General features: G+C 41.4%; 1 protein-coding gene across 2 annotated transcripts; it reads left to right on the forward strand.

Moving 5' to 3' along the window:
• The first annotated feature begins 500 nt into the window (after positions 1 to 500).
• Positions 501 to 17,965, forward strand: LOC125309266 (WD repeat-containing protein 48). 2 transcript variants are annotated; one of them, XM_048266059.1, is made up of 19 exons: positions 501 to 584; positions 1,831 to 1,971; positions 2,598 to 2,676; positions 2,764 to 2,846; positions 6,262 to 6,391; positions 6,709 to 6,797; positions 6,954 to 7,055; positions 7,319 to 7,543; positions 8,926 to 9,000; positions 9,300 to 9,402; positions 10,550 to 10,647; positions 10,775 to 10,882; positions 11,020 to 11,116; positions 11,656 to 11,748; positions 11,851 to 11,956; positions 12,980 to 13,067; positions 13,175 to 13,251; positions 15,579 to 15,768; positions 16,061 to 17,965. In XM_048266059.1, exons 1-19 carry the CDS (start codon positions 537 to 539, stop codon positions 16,154 to 16,156), a joined length of 2,028 nt encoding a protein of 675 aa, XP_048122016.1. In that variant the 5' UTR covers positions 501 to 536; the 3' UTR covers positions 16,157 to 17,965. The 2 variants fall into 2 exon arrangements, with proteins under 2 accessions (XP_048122016.1, XP_048122015.1); XM_048266058.1 differs by having other exon boundaries at positions 517 to 584; positions 2,601 to 2,676.
• The last annotated feature ends 85 nt before the right edge of the window (positions 17,966 to 18,050 follow it).

Here is an 18,050-nt window from a genome sequence, read left to right on the forward strand (position 1 = left end):
AAAGGATACCGGTAGCTAGGTATTGTAAGTCAAATAAGTAATGGCTTGCCATAATATGTGGCCCTTCAAACTGTTCTGGCCTAGGCCTACTTAACTTTTTAGGACTATGTAGGCCTAATATTCGATATTCTTGTGTTTGTCTCTCCATTTTGTAAATTTACCTTAAGTAAGTTAGGATATAATTGGGCTAAAACATATGAATATTATTATAAATCTCTGTATGATTGAAGGCATAACGCACATTGATTTGATGTAGGCCTAAGTCTTTTTTAGAATGTTATACATGTGATACATGTAAAAATCTGTTTCTAGATAGCCTACAAGGTATTAATGTTATTCTCCACTATAGAACTTACTTTTTATTTATTTATTTATTTATTTATTTATTTATCTATCTATCTAAGGGGATGGGGGGCAAGTAAGGACTGTTCCCAACATTAGTTTACAGTAAAAAAAAAAAGGGACACTTTGCGCCCGGAAGTATCCACTTTTCTCTTTGGCTCCTTGGAAGTTACGTCATCCTGTCAACATGTAAGATGGCGACGCATCACAGGCAAAATGCTGCGGGGCGGAGGAAAGTCCAGGTAAAATTCCCCTATTTATCATACAGTAACTTGTGCACCGGTTACTGTCTGATCGGTGCTTCTTAAATGTTTTTTTGCCATGATTATGTGTTTAAATATACAGATTTGTAGAGAACAATCTTTAAACTGATCTGGCGCGAAGGGGGATGGACTGGTCCCTGCTTGACAGCCCTGCTATCAAACTAGCTATAGCTAGCTTTGCTCCCTCCGGTAACACAGCTTGCCATCAATCTGTTTCTGTGTGTTACGTTATTGAATGCATTGTCCAATGTCAATACGGATGCCATCAGGAGTGCAATATCACCAAGTCACATGCATTTTATCTAAACTCAGCGTACTAATGTGCTTAGCTAACCCTCTTGATGTCTTGCAGTCAATGGAATTTTCGCTGGCTAATAGCTTATCTAGTTAGCTACCTAGCGGGCTAACATTAGCTGGTAGTTGTCTCAACACACGCCCCCACTTCCCAACAAGAATGCTACTTAGCATTTCCCCACAAGATGCACCACTTATGTAGAAACAACACGACTACTTGTACATTTGGTAATCATTTGACACCTAGCGGACCAGCTCTTGTAATTTAACCTTAGTCATGGCAAGCTAACTTACAGCTTTGGCGAAACTGGTTAAATTTACTGTTTGCTATCAGAAACTATCTGGCGATATATGGTAAAGCATGTTCTATTGCCATACTTTCCCCCCGCGTTGTTAACACGCTGTCTTAGTTTTGATGTCAACGTGTCATGGGAAGCAACCTGAGGGGGCTGCTGCTGTCATTGTAAAAGCATCGTGTGTACCCTGAATGTCAAAGGACGTCTAATCTCTATTGCCGTTTTCCATGTCACGGATATACATGTGAGATGAGAGTGATCTCCAATCACAGCGGATAAAATCCTACTGGTCACTGGTCTTAACAAATACTGAAAAACGTTTGCTCACAGTGGAGGGTGCTACAACTAAAATGATTATTAGTAGTAGTAGTCGTAAGTATTAGGACTATAATAAATAATTATTTTAAAGCCAACTGAAAAACACATTTGGCATATTTAAGTCCATCTAGATAGACCACTGTGTGGTATTCATCTGTGTCAAGAATGTGTATACTGATATGCAAACTCCAGTAGGCCGACACTGTTTCATGAAGGCTTGAACAGTTTATGTGAACAGAAGCACTTTCACTCCTGATTCTTGTGACAACCTAGTCCTAAAATTTACAGCAGGGTATGTGTGTGTTGTTGTAACACAGGTGTCGTATGTCATCCGCGATGAGGTGGAGAAGTATAACCGCAATGGAGTTAATGCCCTGCAGCTGGACCCAGCCTTGAACCGGCTCTTCACCGCTGGCCGAGACTCCATCATCCGGATATGGAGCGTCAACCAGCACAAGGTAAACTGTCACTCATCTTTAAACCAATTCTTTGCCAGCCAAACAAAGACTGACCTCCTCCCTCTAAAAGTACAATGAATGACCTTGAAAACTGTGTAGTAGCCTGCCCGCCACACTGTCTCATCTGATAAATATATTGCTTTGAAGAGGATCTGTTCATTATTTTCCAGCTGGATTGTGTTGCTGGAGGAGTGTGCTACCAACAGTAGGTGGATTTACATGGACACTTTTAATCTGATTAGAATCAGAGTAATGGCTCGGTCGGAATAAAAATGACACATATAAACACCTGATCAGAATAAAACTGTCAATCCGATAAGAATTTTAATCAGAATGATAGGGTTGGTGTATTTCATTCTTATTTCGATTGAACAGCCATGTACACAGTCAGTCGGGTTGCTCGTTATAATAGAACGTACCCCATGTAAACAGGTGACATGAAATTTTCATTCAGAGTAGTTTAAACGGAATGACAAAATAACTGTCCATGTAAACCCACCTAGTGTCATTTTAGCAGGAGTTTGAGTTTGATAAGGGTTATGTTCTTGAAATTGAGATAGAACCATAATAGAAGTTGAGGTCATTCATCCACTTTGGCATTTCAGCAGAGGTTATATTTTTTGCAGCAGGACCCTTACATAGCATCGATGGAGCATCATACAGACTGGGTCAATGACATCGTACTGTGTTGCAACGGGAAAACATGTGAGTGAGAATGCTCAGATGGCCTTCTACGTGCAGTATTTGATCTCCTCCTGTCATCTCTAATGTCGCCATTTTGTTGCCTTCCAGTAATCTCGGCCTCCTCGGACACCACAGTAAAGGTCTGGAATGCGCACAAAGGCTTCTGTATGTCGACGTTGCGAACGCATAAGGTAAGCATGCATTCCACTCTCATGTTGGTATGCGTGATTAAATATCTCCATGAATAGGGCTATAAATAATCTCAGCATTAAGTTGTTATAATATAAACTAGATGTACCGCATAGCGGTACAAAATATGACCGCCGCTCAGTCCTGTACATCCGTTCCGCGAAAATAAATCACACTTCAATTTGTCTCCATATTTTACTCCATCCCCCACTCTTGAAACTTTTGTGTATGCTTGTTTGGCATGCCTGAGTGTGTGTGTGCGGCTGCACAGAAAGTACCCTACTGGTGCTGAAAAGGTGAATAGATTGTAGAATAGCCAAAGAAGATGTAGAATTGTTATAAAACCTTTAAAATCTCTAAACAATCACAAGTAGGGCAGTTCATCACAGTTCATCCATTGCAACTGGATTGATGAAAGGTCACTTACACCTGTAGGCTACATTGTATTTGGGAAAAGCAAAGGTATCAGCATAATGTTATTTATTTATTTATTTTTTTATGTATTTATAAACAAAAACATCTCTGTCAGTTCCATGCCGTTTTCAACAGCTATCAAAACAAAGGTCATTTTGGATGGATGGATTTTTTGTGAATGTTTCTTCTTCTACATAAGATTTTAGTCATCTTTAGTTCATGTAATACTTTATTGTCAATGCACAAATTAAGTAACAGTAGTCTGAAACGTTATTGTTAATGCACAAATTAAGTAACAGTAGCCTAGTCTGAAACGAAGTGCTGTTTTACATCTAACCAGTGGTGCAAATAACTGACATGTCCAAATGGGCCTTGATGAAATCGTCGCTAGACTGTTCATACACATTTTAACGGGCCAAAGTTGAAGAGCTTTTGTCCGTTATTGTTAGTGCAAATATAGGCTGATTCATGTTCCCTTGCATTGTTTAACTGAGGTCCATGGCTAGTCTGGCTTTCATCAGACCAAGCTCAATCTTTTAAGAAATCAAAAATAAATAGGCGGGCAGATCAGGCTGGGTTCACCCAGCCTAGTCCATAGGCACCGATATTGTTTAATTTTCCGATTGAGATATACACGCTCTGGCTATTCTAAATGCAAAAATGCATCAGGGAGTTATGACAAAAACGGTAACTAACAAACTAGATCCTAATAGAAAGTTGTTAGCTTCCCTAAGCTACAGGTAGGATTATAAGGTAGGCCTATTGACAACATAAATTGTCAATAGGCTATGCTAACGACACAAATAAAATCTCCTTTGAAACCAATGGCTTACGCCTTACAGTATCAAGCGGACTTAAACTGTCATATCGTGGCGAAAAAGTTGTAATAACATTCACGCAGCTCCATGAGTCAAGGAAAGCGCAAATGAAGTAGCCACTTCTAAATGGGACCTACTACACAGTAGCTTAAGGTGTTTTGCTAAAACAGCCATAATGAAATGAAGGTGTCATTGTTTGGATACTTCACACACACGCGTTTTTAATTTCACAGACTACAACTACCAAGCTGTAATCAAAGCACATCGATTCCCCTCTCACACCCTGCACGCACTTAAAACAAAATAAACAGGCGCTCAGTCTCACGATGTATAGGCAAAACTGCATCAGACCCGGTGTAACGTTGGTAAATCTTCCATTGCACAGAATGATTTTGTAGCACGCGCAATAAATGACAGTCGAAAGATACAAACAGTGCTGCTATACATTTGCTTGGTATAACCGCATTTATAGTTTTCTACAAATGCAATAAATCAAATGCCTCCATCACTCAACCAACGCTAATGGTAACATTACCTAGGTCCTTATTGATATTACAAGATTAACGCATTGCAGTAAAACCAAGCATGTCCGATAAACATCCTCAGATTTATTTCGCTTCAAGAAGAAATGGGAATTACACTTCATGTGAACATCGTCCTATCCTTATTAGATGTTAGCTGCGGTAAATTAGTCCTTGTATGAAGCGTCCATTGTTTTTCCAACCCCCTTTAACTTCCAACAAAATTACGCCTCACTGCAACGATCGCCATCTAGTGGACAAACGACTACTTCTAAGCCAATACTGAAAATGCAGCCATGATGATGATGATGAATATTTATTTTGGCTTTCTTTTTTAATCCTACTGATTTTCATTTTTTTACCGGGGCAAATCACAAATGAGTGATTATGAGCCAGGTTTATGTGGGCCCTTGAGACCAACATACCATAAAAGATTCACAGAGAACTGTGTCTGCCCTACCCTCCTTTGGGGTCCAGTCCAGCGGGGGCTGCAGATGAAAACGAAAAATGACGGTTCCATGCTATCCATGTGGGGGTACATGCTCACCAAGTTTTGTGTACCCGGTCTTTCAGTGTCCCGGGAATCCTTGTTGGTGTATGCGTCACTAAATGTACACATAAATTATTTTATTGTAAGGCCCCCATGAACGAAAGTACACAAAACTTGGCATGCATTCAGAGGGTGTCATAATGATCCTACACTTTTAATTTTGTGCAGTTTTGACCTTGTCAGCCAGAGACATTGAGATGAAAACACCTAATTTTATGCTTTTTTATTTTTTAACTAGGTGGCTATACATGAAATAAGTGGTAATGGGATGGGTTGACATGCCCCTTAAGACCAACATACAAAAAAAAAAAAGGTGGACCTCCTAGGCCCCACGGTTCTCGAGATATTCACAGAAAACTGTCTCCGGCCACCTACAGGCCAGTTGGTGTATAGTAACATAAATTAATTTATTGTGTGGCCCCATGAACGGAATTCCACAAAACTTGGCGTGCATACAGAGGGTGTCATAATGATCCTACACTTCCAATTTCGTGCAGTTTTGACTATGTTAGGTCACAGATACCTTCAATTACACCACCTCATTTTTACTTTTTGTGTTTAACTAGGTGGCGCTATACATGAAATGAGTGGTTATGGAATGCGTTGACATGGCCCCTTGAGATCAACATACAAAAAAATAATGGTCCTCCTAAACCTTACGGTTCTCGAGATATTCACAGAAAACTGTGTCTGCCCTACCCTCCTTTTTGGGGTGCAGTCCAGCGATGGGGGCTACAGATCAAAACGAAAAAACGATGGTTCCATGCTATCCATATGGGGTTACATGCCCACCAAGTTTTGTCTACCCCGGTCTTTCAGTGTCCCGGGAATCATTGACGGAAATTTGGACATGCGAAAAAAAAAAAAAAAAAAAATCTGACTAAACCTATATGACCGCCGCTTCGCTGCGCGGCGGTCATAATTATAATTAACTCACTCAGTATATGTTGTCAAGACCCCTATTACTTAGACAGTGCAGTTTTTCTCTTAGTCAGTACTGCGTCAAATCAGTCAAGTGAAAGCCGGTAGGATCCTGATTAGATTTGTCTGTTACTGACTGTTTGCTCACATGATGTATGTCTGTATGTGCCTTTGGTGTGTCTGCGTTTTACAGGACTATGTCAAAGCCTTAGCATATGCTAAAGATAAGGAACTGGTGGCCTCTGCAGGCCTTGACAGGCAGATCTTCTTGTGGGACGTGAACACATTAACAGCTCTTACTGCCTCAAATAACACAGTCACCAGTAAGTAGTCTTGCTGTTTTTCAGCAGAATGTAACAGAATGTGTATTCACTCATTTGTCAGCTGATGTAGAACACCTGATCCCGGTTACACTATGGTATATTTGTGTGGATACTTACTAGCTTTTCTGCCTGACTAGTTTTGTGAATAAAGTATTGATTAAACAGCATCTGTCTGTTTGGGCACTTCGATTTCACATGTTTGAAAGTTGATATGAATGATGTGTTGACTGTAGAGCTTTTAGTGGTTGAATGTTTGCCCTTCAACACACATGCTCAGGATATTGTAGACTTACTGAAGACTCTTTTGTGTGTCACAGCGTCTTCGCTTAGTGGAAATAAGGACTCCATCTATAGCCTGGCTATGAATCAGATGGGCACAGTCATTGTGTCAGGCTCCACTGAAAAGGTTTTCTTTTTTCACACTAAGTATAATGGATTTGATGTCTTTAAATTACATAGAGATATGTGTAAATAATATATGAATGTAAATAATATATGAGGTAATTTAACAAAAAGCTGTTAATTTCAGTGGGTTGTGTCTTCAATGTGTTTGACATTGTAGGTATTACGAGTTTGGGATCCTCGAACTTGTGCCAAGCTCATGAAGTTGAAAGGCCACACAGACAACGTCAAGTCCTTGCTCTTAAACCGCGATGGCACACAGGTGAAAATTCACATCATGCTACCACACAATGATCTTTAGCTTTTTTAAAAATAATACAGCTACCAAACATGTACCTGAATACGATAATTTTGACTGTACTGGACCAGTGGTTGTCCATACTGACTGCTCTAAACTCCATTTTATGGGCCTTTGGTTTGAGTAATTGCATAACTGAAGCAGTAGCAGAAGTGTGTTGTTCTTGTTTTGTCACGGTTCTCCATCAAACTAAACCCAACGAATTGGATCTTGCCCTCTGTCACCAGTGTTTGTCGGGCAGTTCCGACGGAACCATCCGGCTGTGGTCGCTGGGCCAGCAGCGCTGCATCGCCACGTACCGCGTCCACGACGAAGGCGTGTGGGCACTGCAGGTCAACGAGGCCTTCACACACGTCTACTCCGGTGGTCGTGACCGCAAGATCTACTGCACGGACCTACGCAACCCGGACATCCGTGTCCTCATCTGTGAGGAGAAGGCCCCTGTCCTCAAGGTGAGAAAAAGAGATAGACGGTGTGGTGGCTACTGTGTGGACAGTTATGTAAGTATGGAGCTTGGAGCTGTGCTTCCACTCAATTGGTGTACAATAAATAGCAACACAGTGACTCATCTCAGATGTGCTTTGCTGGCCTATGTTGGTATTAGTGTAAGACATGTGCATTGCTGGCCAGTGGGGGTATTGTAGTGTAAGACGTGTACATTGCTGGCCACTGGGGGCATTGTAGTGTAAGGCATTGGTTCCCAAAGACTGGGTCGCGACCCATGGGTGGGTCGCAGGAGATTTTATTTGGGTCACCAGAACAATTTATGTTGTGTAATAGGCCTAACTTATACCATTTAGCCAGGAAAGCTAACAGTTTTCTATTAGGATCTAGTTTCTTAACTACAGTCACGGCCCTATGTGCAATTTTGCATTTAGAATAGCTCTGAAACTGGGGGGCGAACGAGTCACAGAGGGGACAGCGTGGACATCTCACTCACAAAATGAAACATTTCTGTGGGGCGCCTGCCATGGACCTTGCAGTTGCAAAATGCAAGGGACATGAATCAGCCTTTTTGCACAAACATTAACGGACACCATCTCTTCAGCTTGACCGATTCAAATCTAGTCAACTAAAGCAGACATCCGTATACCGGACATGGCTATTCAATTTGCGTCACAGGCTGTAGATATTTTCAATTGTAGATGCACTCTTTAAAGTTAATAGCAACCTCCTCACATTCCTTAATATTTCGGATTTAAAACACACTACAGCACATTATATTAGGCTACAATTTAAATGGACATTTTAAATTCTATTATTTCCTCTCGTTTTCCAACTTGTGAACTCTACTAGGCTAGCCTACAATAAAGGCACATTATCTTTTGGCTATTGCGCAAAAGCCTCTTGTTCCATTCTTACAACATAGCCTGTCACAACATACCGTGACAGGCGTATCTTTTCGGTAGTCATTTCCAACTTTCCACGCTAATGATGCTCAAAATGCAACACAGCTGTGCTCAAAGCAGGATGAGCAAAAGCTGAGGTTGTGTGTTTGTACAAAACTTTTTACAGCTTTGAAAGTATTTAACATTGTTTTGTGTGTAATTGAGATTGCAGAATTGTGGGAAACTGAAGAGTCAGTGCATCACCAATCCCTGTAATAGTAGTGGTAGTAGGTCAGACCTAGTAGGCGCTATTACGTATCCAGATATGGCACTGTAGAATGGTTTGGGGCGGGGCATAGAAAAGTTTAACAATATTGGTGGATGATTGTTTGCTCTGAAGTGAATGGGTCGCGATGGTCTGTCATTTTTAAAAAAGTGGGTCCCCAGAAAAAAAAGTTTGGGAAACACTGGTGTAAGGCATGTATTCCATTGTGTCTTTGGCTCAGATGGAGCTTGACCGATCTGCAGACACTCCCTCAGCTATTTGGGTCTCCACCACCAAGTCTACGGTTAATAAATGGGTAAGGACCTCACTGTTGCCTCCGTTCACAACACCACTCACTTCATCACCTTGACAACGCAGTGGCTGTTGGAACTTCATTTATTCAAGCCAACTGATAATAACTAGGAAAAAAAATCAACAGGGCTTGCTAAAAATCCTTCACATTTTCCTAAAGTTAGTCATAACAATCTCCAGTGCCAGAGTTTGAAGCATATCTTTAGAGTGCAATTATCCACATCGTGCTTTTAAGAATTACATTTTTGTCCATATACTGAAACTGCTTATTTCACTCTCCTCTCTCACTCTGCATCTGTGCAGTCTCTAAAGGGCATGCATAATTTCCGAGCATCTGGTGATTATGACAACGACTGCAGCACTCCCCTGACGCCACTTTGCACACAGCCAGAGCAGGTCATCAAAGGTAAGCCCCCCCTGTGGTACAGAACACACTCAAAATAAGTCGCTTGAGGAACACGACATGCAAACAACTAGTACAAATGAGGGGAGTTGGTGCTTGATTGCCTTAAACTCTGTAACTGTATAGATAGTATAGTATAGTATATATACTTTTTTGATCCTGTGAGGGAAATTTGGTCTCTGCATTTAACCCAATCGGTGAATTAGTGAAACACAAACAGCACACAGTGAACACACAGTGAGGTGAAGCACACACTAATCCCGGTGCAGTGAGCTGCCTGCTTCAACGGCGGCGCTCGGGGAGCAGTGAGGGGTTAGGTGCCTTGCTCAAGGGCACTTCAACCGCGGCCCACTGGTCGGGGCTCGAACCGGCAACCCTCCGGTTACAAGTCCAGAGTGCTAACCAGTGGGCCACAGCTGCCCAACAGATTGACTATTTTAAGATGAGTAAGATGTGCCATTTATTTAAATCCCTCTGGCAGTTTTTCACTGATTTCCCTACTCTTTTTTCCCCCTTGTCTTTGTCATGATGGATTTTGGAGACAACTGTTGTAGCTGCTTATCTGTAAAGAGATGACTGAGTGCCAAGTAAGCAGGCCCAGCAGCACAGATGCTATTGTGCCAGTAGCCACCAGGGTGTGTTGTGACTCCACTTGTCATGAGCACTCTAGCATGTCAGAGTTGTTGGAGCTTTGGAATGAGTTGATGATGAGACGACATGAAAGATTGCTGACTTGTTGTTGGTCCTTGGTTAGGGCTTGTGGAGACGGAAAAGGAAGTTGACAAATTTGTATAAGAGGTTCTCACGAAATACAGATGCCATTATAGTCACAAAGTTCATTGTAATTTTTTAGGGCATAGACAAGTGTCAGCAACTTGGTGATGTCTGCTTATATTACTTTGTCTTTGTCACCAGACAGTGGTCCCTCATGATATGGAAAAAAAATATGTTTTATTTAGGAACGTCCTCATATTCATGACTAGTGCAGATACTGGCTAAATATTGCTGTTTTCAGATCTCAGTGATTTCTTATTACTAAGTAACAGCCACGCTTTTCCTGTTTTTTTTTTTTTTTTTTTAAGTGAAGTCCTTCCACAGGTCAGCATTTTTTTTTTTGTAATTGATTTTGATAATGTTCTCTGTTTATCAGGGGGAGCCAGTATAATCCAGTGCCACATTCTTAATGACAAAAGACACATCCTTACCAAAGACACAAACAACAATGTAGCATATTGGGATGTGTTGAAGGTGGGTTTGCTCTCACTGTCCTACCAGTATGCTTGTTGTAATAGCTACTGTGTATTGTTGAATGGTTGTATGATTGACAGATAATGAAAACACAGACTCATGTTAATGTTTGCTTTGTGTGACTCAGGCATGCAAGGTCGAGGACCTTGGAAAGATGGAATTTGATGAGGAAATCAAGAAACGTTTCAAGATGGTCTATGTGCCAAACTGGTTCTCTGTGGATTTGAAAACCGGGGTGAGCACAACTGCACATACGAGTTATCCGCCACATTGTTATCTAATTGCTGTTAAACCCTGCGGTTAACCCGGAGGCTACTTGCAAAAGCGTCAACTAAATCATAGTTGACATAATTTACTGTCAACCATGTACAGATGCTGACAATCACCCTGGATGAAAGTGACTGCTTTGCCGCGTGGGTGTCTGCCAAGGATGCTGGGTTCACTAGTCCTGATGGATCTGACCCAAAGCGTGAGTATTGCACCATGGAAACTTATCAACCTTGCTCTGCCAGTTGAGCCACAGGAATTGGAAAGTGTTAACAGAGCCAAGGCATTGAACTCAAGCATGAACAGATAACACATTATCCATTTATCCATCTGACTGTAGGGGACCTTGGTTAATACTAACACTGCTCTCTACTTATTGCCTAAACATGAGTTAAGAGCATTGGAATGTGTTATGTCTAGAATGAAGGACATTTTGCCGTAGCGGAAGAGTTTCAGGTTTTTTTCTTTATTTGTTCCCCCATGTGTGTCCACATTCTGTTTCCTGTTTGATGCACAGAGAAGGTTGTAGTCAGTTATTGTATAATGTATTCATATTTCTTTACACCCATAACTATTTGCAGCAGCAAATGACAACTAATGATGGATTTTACAGTTATGACCAGGGTAGGAATTTCACGGCGGCTACGACGGCCAAGTATCAGCGCAGAATTTTCCAATCTGTGCACCCCTAATGTATGTATTGGTTTATAGAGGATGGCTTAGTGTTCTTTACTGTTGCAGTGAATCTTGGAGGACTCTTACTGCAAGCCCTGTTAGAATACTGGCCACGGACACACATCAATCCCATGGATGAGGAGACAGAGCTCAACCACGGTCAGTGGAGTCGCCTGCAAATGGCGTGAGAGTTAGCTGGCAGTTTGTTTGTTTGTACGTGTGTGTGCATACTAGCTGAAGAGAGTCTCTCTATGTTTTCAGTGAATGGGGAGCATGAGAGCAGAATACAGAAAGGAAATGGCTACTTCCAGGTGCCTCCACACACCCCTGTCATTTTCGGGGAGGCAGGAGGGAGAACTCTGTTCAGGTGAGCCTCTTGTTTTTTTTTGTTTTTTTTTTACTTTAAACTGGGGATTTTCCATGAATCTGTGTAGTGGATGTGCTTTAAGGTGTTTTGGTCCCTCACCGTTGACTTCAAGGCAGCCCTGCCATACCTAACCCTAACCCTAGTGCATTCCAGGCAGCGATGCGTTGAAGTCGACGGTGGGGGCCCAAAAGACCATATAGCAGTGGATGTTGTGGGTGGTGGTGTGGTGTTTGTGGTTGTAATTTGAGTCTGTGAAATACATGCTGATCAGTAGATGCAGGGAAGCTGGAAAATGGGGTTATGATTGAATCATGAACTAAAATCATCTCATTGGTATAAGACAGTGCTGGTATCTGTTCATTAGAAAAGGTAATATGGCATACATTCAGGAATATAGTCATAACAACAGTTGCATAGAAGAGGGGCTAAACAAGTTTCTAAAGAAATGTATACACCAGGAAATATGAAATAGAAAGAGGATTGTTTTTGTGTAGATTTAGAGTGATTTTTTTTTTTTTGACGAAGGTGAATTTTGGTTCAACAAAGTTTTTCCATTGTCATGCCGTGTGTCTCCAAGGTATTCCAAAGCACCAGCATCACACCAGTATCATATTCCTGCCCCGATGCTCACATTTCACAGATGGTTGATTACTTTATGTGGCATTCATGAGGGCAGTGTAGCCTTGTAATTCAAGATGTTTGCGAGTGTAACCTTTTTCAGCCTTTTTAATACTAGGACCACAAAGGTCAAATTTCAATTCTACCTGAATTAAATCAAGGGATTTCCTGGCAAGCGAGGTGACCTGTATGTGGGGAAAACCCGTGCATTACAGTGAGAGTACAGTAGATATTCTGGATACATCAGTAGCTTATAGTTGTTTATACAAAAGGGATCCTTCTGCATCACTCTTACATTTTAGATTTAGTTTTTATCTTCATTACATAAAGATGGGCACGTGTAAACAAATCTAATGTAATTGCAGTGTGTCTGTAATTTTGAAATGTAATTGTGCTTGTCTGCAGGTTACTCTGTCGAGATTCAGGTGGAGAAACTGAATCCATGCTGCTCAACGAGACCGTTCCACAGTGGGTTATTGACATCACAGTGGATGTGAGGGACAAATGTCTTCTCCTTTTCATCTACATACAGTAGTTTGAAGTCAGTAACAGGAAAACCATATATCAAGGAGCCAATGTGTCTTTATCATCTTTTTTCAGAAAAACATGCCGAAATTCAACAAAATCCCATTCTACCTCCAGCCACACTCATCCTCTGGAGCAAAAACGCTGAAGAAGTAAGTTACATACGTTGTGCCGAAATCGCCTTACCTTTTAATACAGGGCTATTCAACTTCCTTACCAAGTGGGCCAGACAGGAAAACTACTGGGTCTTTGCGAGCTATCCAAAATATGGTGTTGCTAAAATTACTCCTATTGTGGCTATAAGAGACATGCATTCATGAGTATCCAGCAGCATTTAATGAGTTCAGTAAAACACTGGATATGGTGGACATTCCTTCTAAGATTCTAAGATTTCCTACTCTAAGATGCATCAATAGGCTCTCAAAACAATTCCAAACAGAAACTAGATGTAACGCAGAGCGGTACAAAATATGACCGCCGCCCAGTCCAGCACATTTTTTCCACAAAAAGAAATCACGCTGAAAGGCCTATATGATTCTAACTGTCGCACTAAATTGCATTATCCACACTCAATTCTCACTGGTATCTTCTAGACAACAAGTACCAAAACATGATTAGTTCATAGATTTCACATGTAAAATTCATTTTATACAACCCCACCCCCATCTTGCCTGTTCATAATTCTGAGAAATTCTTGAATTGTGTGCATGTGTGCGTGTACATGTTTATGTTTATGTGTGTGTGTGTGTGTGCGCGTGTGCGGGAATCGTTGTTGGTGTAGGTCACTAAATGTACACATAAATTATTTTATTGTAAGGCCCCCCATGAACGAAAGTTCACAAAACTTGGCATGCATTCGGAGGGTGTCATAATGATCCTACACTTTCAATTTTGTGCGGTTTGCTTTTTAATTTTTAACTAGGTGGCGCTATACATGAAATGAGTTGTTATGGAATGGGTTGACATGGCCCCTTGAGATCAACATACAAAAAAAATGGTCCTCCTAAACCAGGGGTGGGCAACTAATTTCCCCAAGGGGCCACATGACAAACTGGGACTGTTGAGGAGGGCCGGACTCAAAATACCGAACTCCAGTCTGAACTCAATTCTGTTCAATTCTTGTATAACATTAAGTAAATCATATGGTTTTGTTTACTAGTCGTAAGGACAGATGAAAATGTGAGGGAGACAAAGGAAAAACAGCAATATTTAATCTATGTCCAGTATTTAATCCTCATTCTCGAAAATGATTTTTTGACATTGACATTTTTTTCAGTTTTCAAAGACTGATATAAAAAAGTACTACAATATCTACATAATATGGCTAGGTCATGAAAATGTGAAGGAGTCAGTACAACCGATAGGCCTGTGCCACCATTTCATCAACACTCAGCAATATTTCATCATTAAATCATTACCATCATTAAATTAACTCTATGCAGAATTAGACTACGAAAATGTGGAGCAGACAATAGTAGGCTGTCATTAGTTAATCAACATGCACAAAGAAAACTATTTAAAAAATGTAGGCTATATTTTTGCTTTAACTTTATGCACATAACTGTGATTGGTGAACTCGCTCTGTGTGTTGAGCCGGCTGCTTCAAGCAACCGGTGGGTAGTAGCATCATACTAGTTCGCTAACATAAGCTTTGCAAATAAACTCAGACATATTTTGTTACAATTACGGGGTTACCCGATTGTAAACTGTCTATCTGCCAGTAACGTTTTGAAATGAACACCGTTATAAGCCAGCGAGCAGCAGTAGGAGTTAGTTCTAACAACCTTTGCGGTGCTGAGCGACGCAGACATAAGAGACACAAAACTTTGAAAGGTTTACGCCGACGTAAAGGCAACTGCATTGTGTCGACGCAGAAGCATAAATTCTATTCACCAGCACATCAGTGAGGGTGTTTACGTCGTATACATCCACGCACAAATGTATGGGCGTACAAATAGCAATCGCTTTCAAAATAAAAACAACGATATTGATTTGCATGCATTATCTCTATGCTAGGCTCTTGACTATTGTTCTTTCACGGACCTTACGCGGTCCGGTCAGGGAAAGCCCACGGGCCGGATGTTGCCCATGTATGTCCTAAACCCTACGGTTCTCGAGATATTCACAGAAAACTGTGTCTGCCCTACCCTCCTTTCGGGGGGTCCAGTCCAGTGGGGGGGCTACAGATCAAAACGAAAAACGATGGTTCCATGCTATCCATATGGGGTTACATGCCTACCAAGTTTTGTGTACCCCAGCTTCGCTGCGCGGCGGTCATAATAAGGTGCAGAGATAAACCAGTAAAACCAGTGTCAGGGGGTGGAATATATAACATTCTCACTCAACTTCTGTCATAGCTCATATTTTTAAAAGCAATCCGTGACCAACAATAAGCAGCATTTTAATGCCTCAATCAATCACTGTCTGTTACTGTAGAAGATATGTGCCTTTCAACGCTCCACTGTCATCTGGTTTGCAGGGACCGCTTGTCAGCAAGCGACATGCTGCAGGTGCGCAAAGTGATGGAGCACGTCTACGAGAAGATCATTAACTTGGACAACGAGTCCCAGGCGGGCGGGACGGCCAGTGAGAAGCCCAGTGAGCAGAAGGAAGAGGAGGACATGGCCGTGCTGGCGGAGGAGAAGATCGAGCTACTGTGTCAGGACCAGGTACACACCTCCATTAGCTTCCTTTATGGGATCATGTGGCCGGTGTCGGGTGTCTTTGTTTGTAATAAAAAGATACTATCACTGCATACTGGTTTAATATAAGGAATTTTTGTCTAAAATTCAAGTTTGTGTTCAGTGGCAACATGGCCAATCAAGTGGTGTTTTTTCTGAACATGTGTGCTTAATGGTATCTGTGGTAACGTATTTTGAAAGGATGGTCTTGACTATTCAGTGAAACAAAATACTTGAGTTGGATTCTTTTTTCAGTCATTTCTTTTCTGCTCTCCAAAAGGTCCTGGACCCTAACATGGACCTGCGGACAGTGAAGCACTTCATCTGGAAGAGTGGGGGCGACCTAACGCTTCACTACCGCCAGAAGTCCACGTGAGGGCAGGAGGGGGGACTGCTGCACTCCAAACCAACGCCTGTTCCTACCCCTCTCCCCCCCAACCCTCTCCACCCTCAGGGTGCCAACATGGACCACTGCACTCAGCCCACACACCCACCCTCTTCCATCAGTAACACTTTAGGAGGCAAACCAACCAACTACTCACAGATATGCCCCCATACCCTCACACCCCTACTTGCTTCATATCTCAGTCATAAACCACCTGGTCACTAAAGCTGTTGTCACCTCTGCACTAGTGGAAGTGGAGTGTCATTTTGAATCTGCCATGTTCAGACAGAAATGGTTAGCCGGCTTGAATGAGGAGGAAAAGGTCCGGCAGATCCTGCTTTGTACAGTGAAAACAGACTCGTCATCAGTGGAGTTTGTCACTTTATTTAATATGACTCCTTTTTTTTTATCGATGTAATACAGATTTGTCTTGGTATCTGAATCAACACCTTTTTTTTTTCTTGAGAGATGCCCCAACAACTGATAGTTCTTGTTGGGACATCTTAGACCAAGGTGTTATGAATTTGTCCTACATTCCAGGGATTTCTTTTCTGTTCCATATTCACCAACACCACCCCTCCTCCAGCTTCATTCATAACTGTCCACAGGGTTCAGACAGGAAGACGAGGAGGAAATCAAAGGGATGATCACAATCCTGACCTGCATGACAGGCAGCATTTTAATACAATCAGCTAATTCATAGAATGTAAGAGAGCACTGCTTTTAAAAAACAGGAAGCCTATCCTGAGCAATGCGTTGTTCTTTAGGCACAGGGGGCTCAGACAACTTAACATATGGACTCAAAATCTCATATTGCATTGCTGTCTTAGGTTGCTCCTCGTAAATCATTGATGCCGCCATTTTGTAAATATATTGTAATTATTTTGTAGGCAAACTGACTGATGAGTTGTTGACCCTGATGATCAGGATTTTTTTTTTTTTTTTTAAAGCAAACATATGTTTTCTTCAAAAGGGTGCTTTTTTCACATGTAAATGAGATGAGATTCATGACAGGTGTGCTGGTGGATTCCCAGGAGTTAGATTTCCAGTACAGGACCGTAAAAGGTGTGTGTGTGTGGTTTTACTTGTGATTGTCTGCTGCTAACCATCAGGATACCTTAACAGGAGAGGGATTAGGACAAGAAGTCTACAGAAAGCACACTGGTCACATTGTGTGAACTGATACTCCACATGAACAGCTCATAGTGGTTGCATTGACATGGACCCATCTTGTGAACCACTGTGTATTGACATTAGGGAATGTAAGCAACATGTGGTTCAGTTAGGGTCATACCCAGTGCTTCATGAATGATGATCCATTGGTGCATTGTCTATGCTGTATTCTGCTCTGTGCATGCAATATCAGTGATTTATGTAGTTGCTCCTGGTGGGACAGTGTGACCAAATACCGTTGAGGAACAGAAGAACTTGACAGATCATACAACAGGGATATGACTGGATGGTGGAATAACTCAGATCATTTTTTTTTTATTTTATGCAAAACATTATACTGTGCCCAGCTCAAAAAGCAGATGGACTACAACAATGTGATCTGCACAGTGCTAAAACCTGTATAATAACAAAGAATATATTTGGTGTTAGTAAAACGATGGAGAAGGTACAGCCTAACTAGTTGTTGAATTAAAGGCTCAACACAAACACAAAGCAAAATGCTCTAGGAAATATCCAAGGCCTCCACATCCACTACCCTATATCCTTGCTCCTTGTGTTGATTGTAATTAAATGTAGTATATTTTGGGTAAATAACTGCTTAATAAATTAACCAACATCAAGAAAAAAGTGTAATTGTCTGGGTATGTAGGTAAGGGAGCTGATCTTCAACCCAACACATATTTTAAAGTCACATATTTTAACGGCTTAATTT

This window comes from Alosa alosa, chromosome 16, assembly GCF_017589495.1.
Source record: "Alosa alosa isolate M-15738 ecotype Scorff River chromosome 16, AALO_Geno_1.1, whole genome shotgun sequence".
NCBI classification, from domain to species: Eukaryota; Metazoa; Chordata; class Actinopteri; order Clupeiformes; family Clupeidae; genus Alosa; species Alosa alosa.

Excerpts from the sequence above, each read along its gene's own strand:
- LOC125309266 (XM_048266059.1), top strand. The coding sequence starts at position 537 with ATGGCGACGCATCACAGGCAAAATGCTGCGGGGCGGAGGAAAGTCCAG. Across the intron at positions 11,749-11,850 it reads GGAGACAGAGCTCAACCACG|TGAATGGGGAGCATGAGAGC; the intron begins GTCAGTGGAGTC and ends CTATGTTTTCAG. Across the intron at positions 13,068-13,174 it reads TTATTGACATCACAGTGGAT|AAAAACATGCCGAAATTCAA; the intron begins GTGAGGGACAAA and ends ATCTTTTTTCAG.